At 41.4% G+C, this 19,891-nt stretch overlaps 1 protein-coding gene and 1 long non-coding RNA gene across 2 annotated transcripts; one reads left to right on the top strand and one right to left on the bottom strand.

Moving 5' to 3' along the window:
* Nucleotides 1–191: 191 nt before the first annotated feature.
* Nucleotides 192–3,738, bottom strand: LOC135312488 (uncharacterized). The gene is made up of 3 exons (XR_010372041.1): nucleotides 3,299–3,738; nucleotides 2,811–2,897; nucleotides 192–2,151 (listed from the first exon to the last, which is right to left on the bottom strand). It is a non-coding gene; the product is annotated as an uncharacterized LOC135312488 (long non-coding RNA).
* Nucleotides 3,739–11,709: 7,971 nt separating this feature from the next.
* On the top strand, nucleotides 11,710–19,546 carry TLR5 (toll like receptor 5). Its single transcript, XM_064446327.1, has 2 exons — nucleotides 11,710–12,305; nucleotides 15,875–19,546. The coding sequence occupies exons 1-2, from the start codon at nucleotides 12,295–12,297 to the stop codon at nucleotides 18,462–18,464; spliced, it is 2,601 nt and encodes an 866-aa protein (XP_064302397.1). The 5' UTR covers nucleotides 11,710–12,294; the 3' UTR covers nucleotides 18,465–19,546.
* Nucleotides 19,547–19,891: the final 345 nt, after the last annotated feature.

Here is a 19,891-nt window from a genome sequence, read left to right as displayed (position 1 = left end):
TTATAAAAGATTGCACATTATTAATGTATTTTATTAGTATGTTGAAAACAGAGCAGCATACACTGGAGACATTACAGGCACATCAGTAGAAGACACCAGAGCTGGTAACAAACCATGGCAATAAACAGCCTTTTAACCTGTTGCAGTCTTTATCAAAATATGAGACAAATGACTATTTGATACAAAACATGTTAAAGCATTTACTGACCTTTTATAAATGAACCTTCATATATGGTATTTTCTTAAAATTAATAATATGTAAAATTAGGTATCTCAGTGCTTAATTTCAAGAAGCTGCATAAATCTAGGACACACTAAAATTCTGTAAGTAATTTTTCCTAATTTTTGGTGTTTTCATCTGTATAGTGGAGAGGACATCTTTTCTTTTTCCCTCTTTCTTAATCCCTTACAGTGCCTGCTAGGTGTCTAGATTGCCATGTGTATGTGACTTGCATAAGGCAACAGAGGAACAAAAAAACGCGTCTCTGCTTAACACAGACACCTTGGCACAAAGACAACTTTTGGTTTAGTTTCCATCATTTCTTGCAAGTGGGAAAACAACATGAGTTGGTTCTGTACGTGTGCCTTTTGTCATCAAAATACAACATGCTTGTCTGCATCATTTGGAATTATATTACTTCCTCTGTGCAAGAAGTCATTTAAAGATGTCAGCACCGTGCTACAGAAAATATGGCTGCATTAACAGACAACATAGCTGTTTCTTTCCTCTCTGAGTTTCACAAGCACAGCAGCTGAATATATTGGCATCTTTTATGGCATCCTGTGATCTACACATTTTAAACCTGGAGGTTTTTAATAACTGAATCAAAAGATTTAATCCAGAAGCAAGGCTACAGTTGTGATAATTGTGTGTGTGCATTGTTTGGTGATAAATCAAGGTCAATGCGCCAAACTAAAAAAAGTTCCAGGTTGGATTCTCAATCATAATTTAGCAAAAGTTTTTGCAAAAAACACTTATGTAAATTTGTGAGCACTTGCCAGCAGCAGTTGACTGCACAAGCAGCAGTGAATACCTTGCTTCCATGCTGAAATGTACATTATATATTAAACAAAAAGATGCTCCAAGACTATAGCTATGAAAGGATAGCAGTCCTGCTTACCTCCTGCTTCAGCCACTTCTAAAGTTTTAAATCACAGTCTGAAACTGGCTCAGCTGGCACCTAAACTGTCACTGGGTCCTAGGCCTTGCTTCGGTAACTTCAATATAAAATATCTCAGCCTTTTATGCACATGGAAAAACAAAGGCTTAAGCTGACAGGATCCACAAAAACCTAGGTGTTCCCCACCTGCATCAACAAGCTACAACAATAGGATTATACATATATACAACAGACGCACATTGAGACATGTGCGAACTGGGGGCAAACATGTCTAAATCCTGATGGTGGTTCTTACTGTCACCACCTGGAAAGAGGTGCTGTGGTGGCAGGCTCAGTAGAAGCAAGACTTACTGTCTTTTCCTATTAATTACAGCTGAGAGTAATCCCAAAAATATTCAGAACTTCAGGTATCCAATTCCATCTATTCAATGATAAGTAAGAGAGATAAGCAGGACAGAAAATCAGTATCATATATTTGAGCATAAGAATCACAACCATTTCCTCACACTGTAAATTTGCACAAAACAACAGGTGCTTCCAGATACTTCTTTAATATCCCATGTGACCTGACAGAATTCTGTAGGACTCTCCCTAAAGTCCTGTCCGATTCCCTGTATTTCATTTAAACAGAGTATTACAAATTTAGCAAAATTACTTCTCTCCAGATACAGAGGTCCTGTTTTCAGTGGCCTCAGAACTATTGTTTCAGTACCTGAGTGTGTTGTAATCTCTCACCCAATTTAACATAAGTAGAATATATCATGGGTAACCAGAGAAGTGCATTAATACCATTAAAATACATATATATCCAATCACTTACAAGTACTCAATACAGAAGTGACATAAGTATCAGTAAGTAATGGTACATAAGCCAGATTAGCATGAAGACAGGCACTTTGGTGTCCTCTCTGGCCCAACTGATTCCATACAAAGCAGATCAGCTTAAGCAGGAAAGAGTGAGAATTTCCTGTCTAGACTTCCTCGTGGTCTGGTGGGACATTGGGGGACATCAGGGACAGGAGTTCAGATCCTAATAGGAAGAGCAAGGGTCCAGAAGGAGCAACCTGACCTTTGAGTGTTCGGATAGGAGAAGGGTGCTACAACTTGCTGGGAGTTGCAACCAAGAGCTGCCTTAGGCATTTAAAAGAGGTTGAAAGTTGTGCAAGCCCAACAGAGTGGAGCCTTGTTTTATTTAATAGATGAATCTTAAGACATGGCCCCAAATTCTGCACTTCCAACTGTCAGATTAGGCCACGCTTTGGTTTACATAACACAAATTGTAGATCCAATGCTTTAGGCACCTGTGTCTGCCATGCGCTCTTACTAAATCACCAGCTCACTGCTACAGATATGGCCAGGCAACAGTGTGGTCAGAAGTGGCCGCTTTTTCAAACAGCATCAATTTTCAGAAATTGTATTTAAATGCAAAATTAAAATTTAAATTGCTATAGTTTTTAGAAATAAAAATTACTCTGTCCTCGCTTTTAGACCCCCTCCCCGCCTTTTCATTCTTGGAGTCCTCTTTAAGAACTGCAGTACCAGGCAAATAAATCACTTCAGCTACAGACCTATCATTTAATCTTACGTTCTTTAGTAAGCCTAAGTATTCTACTTACTATAAGGTAATGTAGAAAATTGAATGTAATGACCATTAGAAATAAGCATGCAAGTAGAGGATCAGCCGCTTACAGTTGGTAAGCTTGGGTCAGATGAAGTCCCCGTCAGAGGGCCTGCCATACTGGAGGTAAGAGACGGAGATGAGCCGGCTCTTTCCACCTGCAGAAGACCAGGAGAAACAGCTCAAGCACCAAGCAGCCAGCAAGCACACATTTTTACATTGCTTAGACTGAGATGAGTCTGTATGATCATCTTCTGATTAAAATGCTTACAATTGAGCCCATGCCGTAAGGGCTGGGCTCCTGTGCCCTGGCTGCACCCCTCAGCCTGGCTTCCCCTTGCCCGACGCCTTCTCGATATCTAGCGCCTGGTCTTAGAAAGCTGGGGAGGATTTCCACCCTCCTGGGGAACTTCCCTGCCAGTGTTTCTTCATTGCTGTCTCTACCTTTTTTTCTTTTAGGTTTCTTTTTTTCCCCATTCCATATCCACCTAACCACCGTTTTCCTCCATTCTTTACCCCTGCAGCACCCCACCTCTGTGTGTCGCTGCCCTTTATTTACCATCGCGTTGCACTAGTACGCTGCTTAACCACAGCTCGTTTTCCGAGAGCTGCTCTCTTTGAGGCTGGAAAACAGGGATTCCCCGCTGCTGCCCGGGGCCGGCGGCGACGCCCCTCGACACCTCAGCCACTTCGTTCTGACCAGGCGCTCTCGCCTCAGCCGGCAGGCGGGTATGGCGGGGAGGGGGGGAGATGCGAGGCAGGGTGACAAACGGGCCTCGCCACCCGCGTACGGCGGCGCTGCCGTTTCGGGCACGCCGCGGCCGCCGCCGTTCGCAGGGGCGACCCCGTCCCCGCTGCCGTTCTTAGGGTCGGCCCCGCCGGGCTTCCGTTAACGGCCGCGGCGCTGGGCTCCAGCCCGCGGGCGGGGCGGCCGCAGCCCCGCAGGCCGCCGGGCGGGCCGGGCCCGCGTAAGGCGGCTGCTGGCCTCCGGCTGGGGCGGGCGCCGCCGCGGCGTGTACCTAAGGGCGCCCCGGGACACCGGGCTGGGGCAGGGGGCGGGAAGGCAGCGGCAGCCTCGGACAGGTCCTTCGCAGCCTGCCGTTGTCCAAGAGCCGAGCTTCTCCTTCCCTTTCCACCTCTTTGAGCTGCTAAGAAGTAAGACGTGTTACCCACCCCTAGGAAAGTTCTTTGGCACCTGGGTTGCACTTTGCATGGTTCTGAGCACTATGTTTTTCAGCATTCTTCCTTCCCTTCCTCCCTCCCCCGGCAGATAGGATTGTTACAGTCATTTTATAGGAGAAAAATAGATATGTGGGGTATAAAGTTCCTAAAAAAGTCCTATCCAAGGTAGGACTTGATGAGGCACAGCCTCGCCTGCACCTGATCTTGGAAGAGCCCAGCTTGCTGGATGTCAACAGGATTCCTCACCCCTCACTTCAGTATTCAAGCACAAAACATATTGCTTTTGCAGGTACTGAGCAATGCCTAAGTCTGACAGGGCTGATTAGTCAATGTCTCATCCAGCTACACTGCACGGGTGTTTTGATGTAGGTGTGCTTCTAGCTCAGATCCAGCCCAAAATGCAGCAATAGCTGCTGCTTTGTTTTAAAATTGAGTGATGAACTGTTACTGTACACCTTTATTTCAGTAGCTTATGGCTAGGAGCATTCACTCAGGTCATGGGAGAGTTCATTCGATTCCATCTTCTGCCTGAGGCCAAATGAGACATGTGTCTTCTTCCTAATTGGCGACAGGCTCTTTTTGGCACTCTTCAGCTTCCTTTTGAAGCTGCGTCATTGCACAAAAACTTCTAGAAGTTGAGTGAGATGGTGAGAGGCGGTACCTGCTTAAGCAGGGGGGTTGGACGAGATCATCTTCCCTTCCAACCCCCACTTTTCTGTGTGATTCTGTGGACTAGAGGGGAGGGCAAGGGCCAGCACGCTGTTCTCTAAGGATGGTTTCTGGGTTGAACATGTGTATAGTCAGAATATGGAAACTGCCCAGAGCAGATCTCTTCCCTCCCTTCCCTTGGCCCCCACACAAAGGACCCCCCAACCCCTCATTAGGCTGAAACATGTCTTTGATTTAGTGAATCTTGCACATTATTCACTCAGTTGGAAGAGCTGTAACAGAAGAGTGCCTGCAGTCCAAAATAACCAATGCTTCCACAGTTAATGGGTATTTGTGAGATGAAAGGGTTTGGTATTGCATTGTGCAGAAAACAGTATTGAGTGTAGCTGTTTTACGTGGTAGATTGACATGCTAAATGAAGACATTGCTAGCTTGCACTCCAGAAGGAGGTGGGTAGGGACAGAATTTAAAATATAAACTGCTTGGGGACTTCTGTTTTGTCAGTCCCTAAGAGTCAGACTGCAGGTCTTTCATGGATTCAGAAATCAGGTACACATTGTTCTACATGCACTGCACGGAATGTATTGTTTCTACTCTAACCACCTTTCATGCAGGTTAGCCAGCATGACAGCTCTTCTTCTTGGTTGGGTTGGGACCATCTTGTCTAAGGAAAATGAGTAGATAAGCACAAGGCTACTGCTAGCTACTTTTCTGCCTTCTTCACTTGTTAGGTCTCCTTTGTGCAACAGGTTCTACGGCACAAAGTTAATGTCAGCTATACTTGTGTCATCTTCACATTTTTCTACTCCACTGAGAAGTTAAGAGTTTTTATTTATTCTGATTTAAAGCCAATTTCAAAGAAATTCAGAAGGTATCCTTTCAACATCTCCGTTCCAGGAAAGAGCAGAGCAGGTTTCTAACTTCACTTAAATGCTGGACACATTGGCTGTCTCTTTTTTGTGCTATATTTATGGTCCTTTTGTCACTGGACATTTGCAGCTTGTTATCTTTGGATTGCTTTTTTAAAAGGTATGTGCAAAAAATATACTTGCAAAAGCAAACATTTCTTTGTTATCAGTTGTTCCGTTCAGCTCCACATATTTAGGCACCTGTCTCCATAGTCTTTTTAATAGTTACTTAATAAATAATATGCCCAGATTGGGTGCCAAGCATGCAGGTGTGGCAGGCATGCCATTTCCCCTCAGCTAGCCATTTAGTCATCTTTGCTGACTTCAGCCACAGAACCATTACCGCTGTCTTTTGCCTGACCACTGTTTCACAGGCATGACAGTGCTGATGAGCTTTATTGAAAGGTTAGCTTTGCAGGAAAGGCTGTACAGAGCTCTGCTTGTGACCCTGACAGTTACAGCCTGAATGCTATTTCTCCACTTACTGCTGCTTCCTTAAGAATCTTTGTCCCATCTGTGAAAGCTGGCCTCCTGTAAGTTAAAAACTCAGCTGTCATTCTTAAGAGTCCTTTCCTATTATCACTTTGATCTTTTCCATGTGAGAGTTTTAATCCTGGCTGCTTCTAATTATCCTCCAAGCACAAAAAAAAAAAGACTTTTTGTCCTTGGGCTAAATCCACTTCATGAAAAACACAGTCCAAAATGATAGCTAAGAGGGAAGGGAAACTAAGAGGAGGGAAACGCCACTTCCCTGGAGTGGCTTCTACTCTAGACCAGACAGTTATCACATGACAATTTTCAAAGAAGAAGTCAACATGGATTTAGGGTGTGAGGCAAAAATACCTGAGTGGTAGCTGTGACTGCCCATGGGTGGTTTGTACAGCTTTGAACTAGCCTCTCTGCTGGCAAACAACTGTAGCACCGAGTTGAAAAAAAAAAACAAAACCCAAAACCAAAACAAAACCAGGAATCTTCACTGTCCTCACTGAAGCCTCGAGAAGTTAATTTCCTTAGGACCTGGAAGAGCATAAGAAATCTTGTTGGTCGTCTTCTCAAGCCTAGCAGAGGCTCACTCTCCCTTCATCATCCCCTGTCAGACACAGGCAGAGGAGCCTGGGCTGCCCAGCGCTGGCAGATGGACCAGTGCCCAGCGCTGGGATGCTTCACTAGAACAATCAGCCCCGCTGGCTGCTCAGGCAGGAAAAAGAGACTGCTCAGGAGGGAGACACTCAAAACAGTGCTAGCGGCTAAAAACAGCTGAGCTGGGGCCAGGGGCTACAGCACCCTCCCTGTGCCTAACCAGTTTAGTCCTGTCCCCAGAGAAATAGCCCAGAGCATATTTTAGTCTATACTTTCAAGTTTATTTTCCCTTTTTTCTGGATACTGCTTTCTTTTAAAGAACTGTTATAATAACAATAGAGGAATCACACTGTCTTTGTGTGTCCACATCTTGTCATATAATTGGAGGGATATCAAAACAAGTCAATAAATACAAAACAAGTAAATCTAGATGACGAACAGGAACCAGATCACTACATCCCATAGGTAGCTTCTGATTACTGAAACCAGCGGCTGCTTTTTATGGTCCTTCTGCTCTGTCAGGTCATTAAATGCCTTATTGTCTTAGGTTTTCCCATCAATGACACAAACTGTCACAGTACTCACCTTATAACATGCTTCCTGACTTTAAATTGGAAAATGTTGTATTTGAGCTAAGCATCCTAACAACATAAGGGAGAGGTGGAGGGGGTGGGAAGGGCACATTCATTAATCATCTGATGAATGAAATTGTTTCGTTTTAGATTGTAATTGGCTAGAGGGGCCCCATGAAGAAAAGTGTGTTTACACTGCACAGCTTTTTATGAGAACAAATGCATATATTATGATGGCTTAGAGCCTGGACAAAACTTGGAGCTTTGTTTTTGTTTCAGTAAGTAGATTTGATCTAATCCGTTAACAGCAGCAATACAGATTTTCACAATAGCACTTGGCCTTTATCTGGACAGTCTAAGATCAAAGGCTTCTTGTTTGTGTTATATATTTCAATATCATTTTTACAGTCCAGATAAATATCACAAACTTCTTGTCAGTAGGCTTTCTGTTAGATTAAAAGAAAAACGGTGTTCTTTGAAGGTCTTTGGGGTTTTTTTTCTGAGAAATTTTACCAAGTGCCAAATACAAATAGGCCTTCACCGTCAGTGTGTATCACCAGCCCCTGGGAAAGATGCCCATAATTGTTGCCATGAGTGAAGAAAAGACTAATGATATAGGTTATTAGAGGAGGCTATTTTACTTGTTCTGCACTTTCGCCTAGAAGTAGGAATGACTCTCAGTTCACTATAGTTTTGTGACATGTGTCCCTGTGAATGACAGGGAAAACTGAACAGGGAGACTCCTTCATTTAGACGGCATGAAGGGACCCAAGAATTGAAAAATAAGATTGAGACATGTTTGTCTAGTGAGGTGAATTTCAGTAGATTTTTAGGTAGCCAGGACCCCAAAATCTGGTCCAAAAGGCCCTTCCTTCAGTTATAAACCCACATGACACCACCATTTCTGCTGCTGCTCCTGGTACATGTAAGCCATTGCACAGGAGCACCCTGGGGTGAGGAGCCCTGCACAGCAATTGCAGATGTTGTGGAGATCAATATGAAGAACACAGCCCCAAGCAGGCCTCCTCAGGGGAGCCTGCAGGAAGCACTTCCAGCAGAGCTGCAGCTTGGTTCTAGTGCAGAGCATACTAGCCATGGACATTTTCTTTCAAACTTTAGCCAAGGAAGGGAGAAGCCTCTGATATTATGACCCAGTTAGACCATTAAAGGAAGTGGAAGACCTAAGAACCAAGCTTCCCTCAGTCTGAAAAGCTTCAGTCTGGTTCTCACTCAAGGGAACTGCTTTAACCATGAGGCTCAATAAACTTAATTTATTTCTATGACAAGGTTCCCCACCTAGTTGACCAAGGGAAGGCAGTTGATGTAATCTTTTTGTATTTCACTAAAGTTGTCTGTAACTGTCTCTCACAGTACCCTCCTGGACAAAATGTGCATCGTACAGCTGGATAAACACATAATGCAATGGGTGAGCAATTGGCTGGTGGGTCGGGCTCAAAGGGCCATAGTAAATGGGGTTATATCGGACTGGTGTAAAGCCTGACAATATTCAAGAAGAATTTGGACAACACCCTCAGACACATGGTGTGAATTTTGGGGTTGTCCTATGCAGGGACAGGAGTTGGACTCGATGATCTTTGCAGGTCTGTTCCAACTCAGGACATTCTAAGATACTATGAAAGAAGTATGTTAGGTAACAGTACCTTACACCTCTCCTGCAGAAGCTTGGCTGTGCAAAGAATGCAATAGCTGTGAGGATTTTTTTTCTGAGCAGGGATTGGAAGATAAAAAAATCCTTGAATTATTTCAGAATAGAACATTGCTTGCTTGATTTTGGCTGATTAATCCAAAATGCTAGTTTAGCTAAAATCCATAACCAGACTTCATCTTTGTAGCCCATTTTTATACATTTTTATAGTGTTGAGTACAGAATTAGCCACTGATGTCATTGTCCTCTGCTTCCCTTTGTCAGTACATGCCTCTGGCATAATGTTGTACCCAATCAGTACTCCCCTTGTTTTGCAGAACTGGAGGGCTATAATTAACTCCTCTGTTCTTCTTTTGGCATCTCCTTCCACTTTGAGGTACGACTTTCCAAAGTTCAGCCTCTAGCCTCCATAGCTTTGACCCATTCTCAGAAAACTTGAAAGTCATAGGTAACTATCCCAACTCTTCTAGATACTTTAGAGGCATTCTAAGCCCTGTGACATACAAACAACAGGGACAAATTTCCATCATTTGCAGTGGAGTTTGCTTGTTATTCTCTCCTCTTTTTTTTTTTTTTTTTTTTGGGGGGGGGGGGGCGGGGGGCGGGCAGAGGAGAGGTTCAAGTCTGTTTCGTTCTGCTTGGGTGTTTCCACAGAAGGGTCAATGCAATCCAAACAAGACAGGAGCTACACTAGCCACGTACCAGGGAGAGGGCATATAATTGTGCATGGGCTGCGTTAGGTCTTTGTTCTGACACTTTGATTGGGGGTTACTTTTCTGACTGGGGAGCTAACATACAAAATTCCCCAGGCAGGTAAGTTAAGTCTTACCTTTACATCCAGACTAAATAGCAATGTGGAAAGAGGGCAGATGCAGTAGGTTATACTAATGTAGGATTTAAAGCCCCCTTTTTATGCTGGTGTACATGGTCCATGCCTAAGCCGAAGTACAGTGAAAAAAGAAAGGCACTGAAGAAAAGAAGATGCAGATGGGAACTGAGATAATTCATTGACATACAAAGTGTCAGGTCAGGAGTAGTGTCTCACATAAGCTCCTGCAGCACTTCTGGGTTGGCTCAGCTGACCCACACTGCTGAACTGTGAGAGGCCATTTCAGCCCCAACTGCCAACAAGCTGTATGTGTGTTTCATTGTATCTTGAAGCTCAGCTCTGTCCTGTCAGCATGACTGAGTGGTAATAGACTGTTGTTTCTACTATAACACCTTACCTGGAGCTATTCCAAGCACCTTATATGCAACATGGCCAAAGATCAGTTACAGATGTACAAAGATCACGTATTTATAATTTAATACTGTCAGGACAGGAACATTTTCCTAACATTTGTTCTCAAAAGTAAACTGGGTTTGAAAGAGGAAGGAGGAGAGAAGAAAGAAAGGATTTCTTTGACTTTGCCAGGATTCTTGTTCCAGAACTTGTGGACTGAATCAAGAGCCCTTTGAAATCTCAGAGTCCTCCTAGCTGAGATTATCTATACTGAGTCAGGCTTAACCTGAAACTAAGCAAAAATGTCCTCGCTTACTCAAAGGTTCCAAACTCCTCCTGTTCACTGTTTCTCTTCCCAGTGGCTTTTTCATGCCCATGTACTTTGTACCTGCAGCTGTTTTCTTTATTGATACTGTTTGTGAGTGCTGCACGCTGCTGGCTTCTGGCAGAAAGATCTGGGGTTAACTAACTCTTCTAGGAATTGGTTAATCCATTGTCCCAAAAGGATTCAACAGCTGACTGTTTCTTCTGGTCTGGGAAAGACATCCTGCAACCTTTGTCAGTAATGTTGGATGCCATGTAGAGGCGCAGTATGCCAGAACAATTTCATACTATGAGCATAACTACTTCAAGCAGAGTTCAGAAGCTGTATATGGGCAGGACCCCTAATTCATTATATCACAGCTGTAAGCATGTCCATCCCTATTGGGCAGAACAGTTACTCTGGTGAAAGTAAGAGAGGGACAGAAGTTGGCAAGAATGTAAAACATTTGAAATTATATGATTTTCTATACAGAAACATCTATTGCTGATTAGATTTGAAACCAGAGAATTATTTCAAATCTTAGAATTTGCTGGAAAGCAGAAGTGTGGCACCAGTCTGCAGAAACTTACTCATAAACACTGCTGCAAACTCAGCGGAGTTAAGGTTAGATTAATATAAAACAAATATATATATAGCAGTTGGCTTAAATATATTTTCAAGATACGTATATATTCACAAGAAAAGTTGTACGCTGATGATGAAAGCAATATGCATATCAAATTTTAAGTTAAATAAGTGTAATTTTATATGCAAACCCATCTCACTATAGAAAAAAAATAATAAGGGACAATTAAGATGGTCTTTGTCTCTTTGGTGCCTGATGTTTTTGCGTATAGAGGGGAGAAAAGAGGACTACCTTCTAAGCATTGCTCTTACAGACAAGAAATACACCCTGAAGCTGTTTAATCTTATCTTTCTTTCTTCCCTTTCTTTGGGGAGCTTTTGTTCTACCTCTGACAACTAGTGGTGTTTCACAGAAAGACATCAGGGTAACAGCAGCACTCACACAGGCTCCATGTGGGCTCTTGCATCTTGGTGTCCAAACAGCATGGCCCTTAGCTGTGGAGCTAAAGGGAGAAAAACCCTTCCAACTTGGCAGTAGGATTAATGTTTATCCCTTAATCCTTAATCCTAAAGCAGGCTTGCAGCAATTAGAGGCGAGACTCTCAAACACTCAGCAAAAGATACTGCTACCTTTTTTATATATATACCACACTCATCTGTGATTCTGTGACCTACAGAAAATGGCCTGGATGTTTCTGTGAAAATTAGCATGAGCAAAAAAATTTACTTTTTTTTGTTTTCTTTGTGTTGTTTTTCTTTCTTTTTTTTTTTTTTTTTTTTTTTTGTGCAGATAATGAAAAATTGGCAAGCTTTACCTCTGTCTTTACCTTTTTATCCACTAACCACATCCCAAACACCTAAATGACTGGTATTCTTGGTCACAGGACTTCATCTTTGTGGAATTCTTTCAAGCAATATGTGCTTGTGGTGGGCGCACAATTCCTCTGGCTGACTCAGTTGTCATCTAGGAAAAATCTCTTTAGGGGGATATCATGGTCACTTCAATAGGTTACTGAAAATACTTTAAACTCTTTAAATCTTATTGATGATTGTATCAGACTGATCTCTAGAGTCCACCCAGATAGCCAGCTCCTCTGCTGCCTGGCTCCCCAAAACCTATGGCTGACAACCGAGAACCATTTAGGCCCGCTGCTCATTTTCATAAGCAGATATGGTGCACGTCTGTTCACTTCTACTGCCACGTGCTGGTTCATATTTGACCTGGGTTTATGTGGTGGAAGCACAGGAGGCTGATGAAGAGAGGAAGCATGCTACTGAATGCTGCACAGAACCACTTCTGAGACTGAAATTTTCCTTTCAGATCACTCTTTTTAAAAGCAAGCAAATACTCTCGGCCATCAGCAAGGATGAAAACAGGGTATGTAACCCATTCTTTATTTATGTGGACTGCAGTGCATTTTTGTTAGGGTTGTGGAAAGGGGAATGGCAAGTGTTTTCTAACTCTCCGTGGGAGAGTTGTTACTCTAACTTCTTTCCTGTCTTGTGTACATCAAAAAGGAGACAGTCTTAGTCCTCCTTTTCAGCTCTACTTCAGGCCCTGCTTGCTGACAGTTTCTGTGGGTATCCTAAGGTGTGCACAGCTGTGCTGAGATGGACAGGCACTACTACAACATCCACTCTCAGGTACTGTCAGTTCCCTTCCTTTTTTACCGTGCTAGTGAAGGCTTCTAGGTGATCTAAAACCAAATTAACAAAACTGAGTTTTAAAAAAAGTAAGTACAATAGTGTAGGTCAGTTCCAGATGACTCAAAGCATCTGTGTCAATCTTTCCTGATCCAGAGGCACAATTCCTGAGGAGGCTGAGGCCAGGGCTAAAGCACTTGCATTCCGTGTGCACTTGCTTGCTGCCTTTAGATCTAGGTAGACTATCCACCCTGCATTGTAAAACTTCTTTCCATTGCTTAGAAACACACCCTGATTAGGACTTTCCATCCCAAAAGTATTTGCTGCGCTTTTCCCCTCCCTCCTACTTTTTCCCTTCCCTTTACTGCTTACCCCTTCTCACATCAACACAGTAGAAGGAAACAAAATCTCACATGCTGAGCTCGCATCTCTAAACTTCATTGCTCCAGTTTTCAATAACAAATTAAGTATTTGCACATCCCTTCATCTCTGTGTCCGTGCACAGGCTCATAACTGAATGGGGTGATTGTCATTTTGTGGGAAGAATATTTTTCCCAAAAGGTTTTAGGTGCTAATGTACAATGGTGAAGGGTTCTATAAAAGGCTACATGGAGGGATTCCGTTAAAGTAAAAATCTTTGCTTTCCTCACGAGAGCAGTAAGAGGCATTACTGGCAGCGTTCTCCTCCTGTTTATGGAGGGCCAAGATTCCTGGGAAAAGGTAGTAACTTATACAGAAAAAATTGAGGGAGTGAAGAGTTTACAAATGAAATCTTCCTCTTCACCAGAGCAGAGGTAGAATGTAACAACTGTTAAGGGATTGTTAGAGACTTCTTGAACCTGTAAGAGCATGGAAAAGCAGGTAAGTTTAAAAACAAAGGTAGCTAGAAATATTCCACCATTTTCTTATTTTCTAATAATAAAACCTACATTTTTAAATTTAAAACCAACATTTTCTAATTCTTCCACTCTAAACATTTTGAGCTTTTTCTTGTGGTAAGTTGATACACATCTATTAAATTTTGATGTCCCGAGTACTTTTTTTGGTCACTGCTCTTGGTGATGCTGTGGATTTTGCCCAAACTTTAAAAACCAGCCATATAATTTGGGCATGGCAAATACAAGGGATGGAAATGTAAGATAAATGTAATTTAAAACTGTTTGTGCTAAACATATTATGGTGTCAACAAGAACCATTGTGATAGTTAACAAATAATAAAAGGGAAACTTGGTGGTTTGTTTTCATTGTTCAAGCAAAGAGAAAAGTAAACAAGATCTTGAATGACCTCCTGTATGTTTAGTTGATTTTAATAACCTGCAACATTTTGTAGTCACAGAAACAAGCATTACATAGTTTACTGTTTATAATATCCCCTTTTAACAGTACATGCTAAGTCAAAAAAGGAGGGTAGAAAGCACAATTATTTTCTAGTACTAGGAATTATTCCCCAAAGATGCAGTTAAAATCTAACAGAATTTTGGTACTTACTTGCCTGCATTTTGCTTTTCTTTGCAGTGCATCCTAAATTCCTTAGTGAGATAAAATGTGAATGAAATTTGAATGCCAGGACTTCAGAATTAAGCACTCCATCCTGTATTCATAATCTCTCTTACTTTCAAGAATCAGATCTTGTCCCAAAACCAAGAAATTGTCTTAAGAAATTACAAGGTTAGTATTTTAAGTTGCAAGGTACATATGTCTCCCACTTGGAGTTTGAGCCTCTAGGGTGGAAATTTGCAGACTCATCCTAGTAGTCACAGTTTTTACAAGTCAAAATTTTAGTATAATTAGATGAACATCACAAGAAATACTGGATACGGTGAGACTGTATTAGTTATGAGATTGGAATGGTAGTATAATATCCTTGCACTTCCTATTTATCAGATAGTCTCTAAAAGACGGCTAGCTCTTTCATTTGGTATTTGCAATGGGAATATCATAGTGGTTTCTACTGACATACTTTTTCATTTCCCAGAAATCCCTTTGTATGATGGCAACAAGCATAAGATTATTTTAATTCAAGTGCAATATTCCTCACAGAATTTTGTATTTGTGCTTTAAAGAAGCAGTGTGCTCAAATCATAACACTAATTAGCAGGGTTTACCTCTTTTTAATTACTGTCTCAAAGACCAACTTTTTTCCTCTCTGAAGTAGATTTACTTTGCAGATGTTAGATGGCCAGTGGGGCTTTGGTTCCACAAGGATTTACTCTTACAATTTTTAAGTAGATTGTGCTGGAGGTCACAAAAATTCTTCCATCGCGTTGTCATCTCATTTCAATAAATGCTTTTTTAAAAGCAGAGGCAGGTGGTCGCAGTCTTAGTTAGAACGTTTTTTTTTTAAACCACAGTACACAAACAATGACTTTAGGGGTAATAATCTGCTCTGTTCTTTACCACACTCAATAAAAAAAGACCTTCCTTGCTTTGAAGAGGTTTTTGTCTCAGACAGAGATAAGAGACAGGCAGACAGATGGCATAATGCAAAGAAAATCCAGAGTGGGAATAAATTAATAAATGAATTGATCAGTGAGCTGCATGAATTATGTAATGCACCTTTTTGTCTAACTTAGGAATTTACAGTTCATTCATAAAATGTGAAGTCTTGCAGAACAGTTTCACGCTACCATGTTTTTTCTTTTCCTTTGCCATTAGCCTTGTTCCTGCCTATAGTTTTTGTAAAAACTATTATACAACCCTTTCTAAAACAATTTCACATCGCAGGGTTAGTCTGAGGCTCAAGGATCCCCAAAAGAGGTCCTCCTTTTAAAAATTCAGGGCTGTTAGGGACTTCTGTGTGACAGCAATCCGAATTCCAAGTAGCGTGATTGCCCTCGCAAGGAGAGCTCTCAGGGAAAGAGCAGCATTGGCCTGTTCTGTTGAGGTGACTGGATTACTGCACTTTACTTTGATAATCCAAACTGTTTAAACCTGTTTGGATAACCAATTAAAGAATTATGCTAATACACCAGCATTATCAGTTCCATGACGCAAATTAAATAGCTAGGCCAAGATTTTCACGCTTATCTAGTGGGATTTTGGTGCTGCCCTCAAGGTATGTAAAGGAGGGTTACTTTTTAGATCATAGGAGGTGCTTGCATTTCTTTGAGACCCATCTTCTGACCAGCCAGCATATCAGATTATGCCTGTTAGACTTCAGAGAAAGAATGAATCCCAAATCACTACTAACTTTTAGTGTGAAAATAGTGTTTTATTCTACAACTGTTAAGAGCATGCTCCACAACTTACTGCAGATAGCCAACCTCAGAATTAATGCTTCCTGTTTTCACTTTTTTCACATAGATTCGTGATGTTACATCAACAGCTAGTACTTGTCTTTGGACTATCACTAGCTAGTGATATATGTGCATTTAGAAGCTGTTACTCAGAAGCCCAAGTCTCCCTGTATTATTTCTGCAATCTCACAGATGTTCCACTTGTGCCGAAGGATACAGTGAAGCTTTTGCTAACTTTCAACTATATCAGACAAGTGACTGGGACTTCGTTTCCACTGCTGGAGCACTTGTTGGTGTTGGAAATCGGAATGCAGTATGTCTATCCTGTTACCATAGGAAAAGGAGCTTTCAGGAACCTGCCAAACCTTCGTGTATTAGACTTGGGATCCAATAAGATTCTTCAACTGGATCTTGACGCTTTTGTGGGCTTGCCAGGTCTGGCTGTACTCCGTCTGTTTCAGAACTACCTTGGAGATTACATCCTGGAGGAACGTTACTTTCAAGATTTGAGCTCATTAGAAGAATTGGATCTTTCAGGAAACCAAATCACAAAACTTCAGCCTCATCCTTTATTTTATAATCTGACACTCTTGAAAACCGTGAACCTGAAATTCAACAAGATATCCAACCTGTGCGAAAGCAATCTTACCAGCTTCCAAGGAAAACACTTTTTATTTTTTAGCCTCAGTGCTAATAATTTGTACAAGACAGATGAAATGGCCTGGGCCAAATGCCCAAATCCCTTCAGAAATATTACATTTAACTCACTAGACCTTAGTGACAATGGCTGGAGCACAAAGAAAGTCCAATATTTCTGTGCAGCCATTAAAGGGACTCAAATAGATTCTTTAATATTTAGCTCTCATACAATGGGTTCAGGATTTGGCTTTAAAAATATAAAAAATCCAGATAATGATACGTTTGCAGGACTAGCGAGAAGTGATCTTCGTTTGCTTGATATTTCAAATGGTTACATTTTCTCTCTCAATTCTTTAATCTTTCAAAGCCTTGGTAATCTGGAATTGCTGAACCTTTTCAAAAACAAGATAAATCAAATCCAACAGCAAGCATTTTTTGGCTTGGGAAACCTAAAAATTCTCAATCTCTCAAGTAATCTTTTAGGTGAGTTGTACGATGATACTTTTGAAGGTCTACATAGTGTAATGTATGTTGATTTACAGCAAAATCATATCGGGATGATTGGTGAAAAATCATTCAGTAACTTAGTAAGTCTGAAAGTAATTGATCTCCGAGACAACGCCATTAAAAAACTCCCTTCCTTTCCACATTTGACCTCTGCTTTTTTAGGGGACAATAAACTAATGTCTGTAGCTGGCACAGCAATAGCAGCAACACACCTTGAATTAGAAAGAAATTGGTTGGCAAACCTGGGTGACCTGTATATTCTTCTCCAAGTTCCAGATGTGCAGTATATCTTCTTAAAACAGAATCGCTTGTCTTACTGTGTAAAAAGTGGTAATGTTGCAGAAAACAATCAGTTAATCTATATGGATCTAGGCGAAAATATGTTACAGCTTGTGTGGGAGAGAGATTTATGTTTGGATGTGTTCAGGGCACTGTCCAAACTTCAGGTTCTACATCTGAACAACAACTACCTTAGTGTACTTCCACAGGAGGTTTTTAGAGGTCTAACATCCCTAAAAAGACTTAATCTAGCTTCCAACCTATTGACTCATCTTTCTCCTGGGCTTTTTCCACAAAGCCTAACAAACCTAAATTTATCGAGAAACCAGCTTTTTTACCCTGAGCCTGAAGTCTTTATGACTTTGAGTATCCTAGATATAACACACAATAAGTATGTCTGTGATTGTACTTTAAAGAGCCTACTAGTGTGGCTAAATGAAACCAACATAACGCTAGCTGGCTCACAGTCTGACAGGTACTGCGTATACCCACCTGCATTTGCAGGGGTACCACTGTCGGCTCTGACATACGAGGGTTGCAATGAAGATGAACTCCAGCAGACACTCAGGTTCTCATTATTCATCTTCACCTCCATCACTCTTCTAATGTTTCTGATGGCAGTCATCATTTTTACTCGCTGTCGGGGTATATGTTTTGTCTGGTATAAAACTATCACCAAAAAAATTATAGGCAGCCATTCACAAGTAGCAGATAGAAGTAAATACAGATATGATGCGTATTTGTGCTACAGCAAAAATGACTTTGAATGGGTCCAGAATTCTTTGCTAAAGCGCCTGGATTCACAGTATTTTTCTGAAAACAGATTTGTCTTGTGCTTTGAGGAAAGAGATTTCTTGCCTGGGGAAGAACATATCAACAATATTCGTGATGCCATTTGGAACAGCAGGAAAACAATTTGCATTGTGACCAGGCAGTTTCTCAAAGATGGGTGGTGTGTGGAAGCCTTTAATTTTGCCCAGAGCAGGTACTTCTGTGATCTGAAAGATGTCCTCATTATGGTAGTGGCTGGGTCACTTTCTCAGTATCAATTGATGAAACACAAACCAATTCGAAACTTTTTACAAAGGAGTCGATATTTGCGGTGGCCTGAAGATTATCAAGATGTAGATTGGTTTTTAAATAACCTTTCTTGCCAAATTCTGAAGGAAGAAAAAGTGCGAAGGAAAGCCAGTGGTATAGAGCTGCAGACTGTACCCACACTTTCGCACTGATAGCGTATGGGTTGCTGGCTTTCTGAATATCCCATTTCCAGCTGTGCCATGGCAGGAATAAACAGAAGTTTGTTACATCTTTCTGTGAAAAAGCAGGTAGAAAAATAACTATTTCAGTACAAATCCTACTAAATGTGGAGACACCTTGAAAGCAACCAGCAAATATATGAAAGTGCAATTATTTTATGGACTATGACACACATTTTTCAGAAGAATTAAATGAATCACAGATGCTTCATATTTTGGATGCTCAAATTCAGACACTTTAGTCCTGATTGTCAGAGTGCTGCTTACTTACAGATCTGTTTCAGTTAGAGAAGGATGCTCATGGGCGTTGTTTTAAAACAACACCATGGTACCGTACGGGAGTGCCCAAGTATGCTTTCATTTATGGCCTAGCCTGGCCATTGGTTAATGGATTACTCCTGTGCTTTCTGAACTCTGTAACTTTTCATGCTCTGTTTCAAAGTAGAATCAGTGCTTTGACCTTTATGCTTTAAACTGGGGTAACACAGATTTCATTTATTTGTTTTCTAGTCAATTAGCTTCAGCTTCTCAAGTGGAACATACAAACTTTGAACTTCATTCAGCCCCTTACCCTCCCCAGCTTCTCTGCTCAGTGGCAAAACTGCGGTCATTGGTCTACTTCGTTTGTTGCTGTTTCAGCCTGGTGCCTTTTCAGTTGAGCTGCCTTCTGCCCTGCAGAGAACAACAGGTATCCCCTTCAGATCTGAAGCAAGCCTGGGCTTGAAAAGCAAACAAGAAACTACCCCAGTAGCCACGCAGTCTATACCCCTGTGACGTGGCCAATAGCCCAGTGACTGCCAGGCAGCTTTCACGTTCTGGGAGTGGAAAGTATAGACAACTGGTGTGTAATTTGGGTTGTTCTCTGTACATCCTGTGTCCTGATCAATTCTAAGGTGTTTTTCTGCTTCTGTTTAAATGTTTTTCTACGGTCATTAATGCCTGGTACTCTCTTACATCTCTAATCATTTTACCACTGTTTGTTCAGGTATGTGTCTTCAGAGGGTTGTTCAGGGTCATTTTAATAAAAGCCTGACTCAGTGTTCACTGTTACAGAACCTGTCCCTATTATTTCGATGGTGACATACTCCTTGAGTGTACTGTTCATCTCAGTTTATACATTTATTCAACAAAATAATTTCAGTATGGCCTCAGTGAGTTTTTCGCTATAGTGAGGAAGCAGGAATAGGAGGTCTTATAAACTGTCTTGACCTTAGCTGCAAACAAGTAATACCATCTTAACTATTTTGATGGAGACAAAAAAGTACAGTCCACTTCATGTGAATGTCGGTGTTTGAATATAGATGTGCCTGTGGCTAATCTAATTTACTCTCAGTGCACCAGTATACAGGATTTCTATTGATAAAATTACTACAGTAAAATATTACTTCTTCTCAATCAGT

This window comes from Phalacrocorax carbo, chromosome 3 (genome assembly GCF_963921805.1).
Source record: "Phalacrocorax carbo chromosome 3, bPhaCar2.1, whole genome shotgun sequence".
Taxonomy (NCBI): Eukaryota; Metazoa; Chordata; class Aves; order Suliformes; family Phalacrocoracidae; genus Phalacrocorax; species Phalacrocorax carbo.
This window is presented reverse-complemented; position numbering and strand designations above follow the sequence as displayed.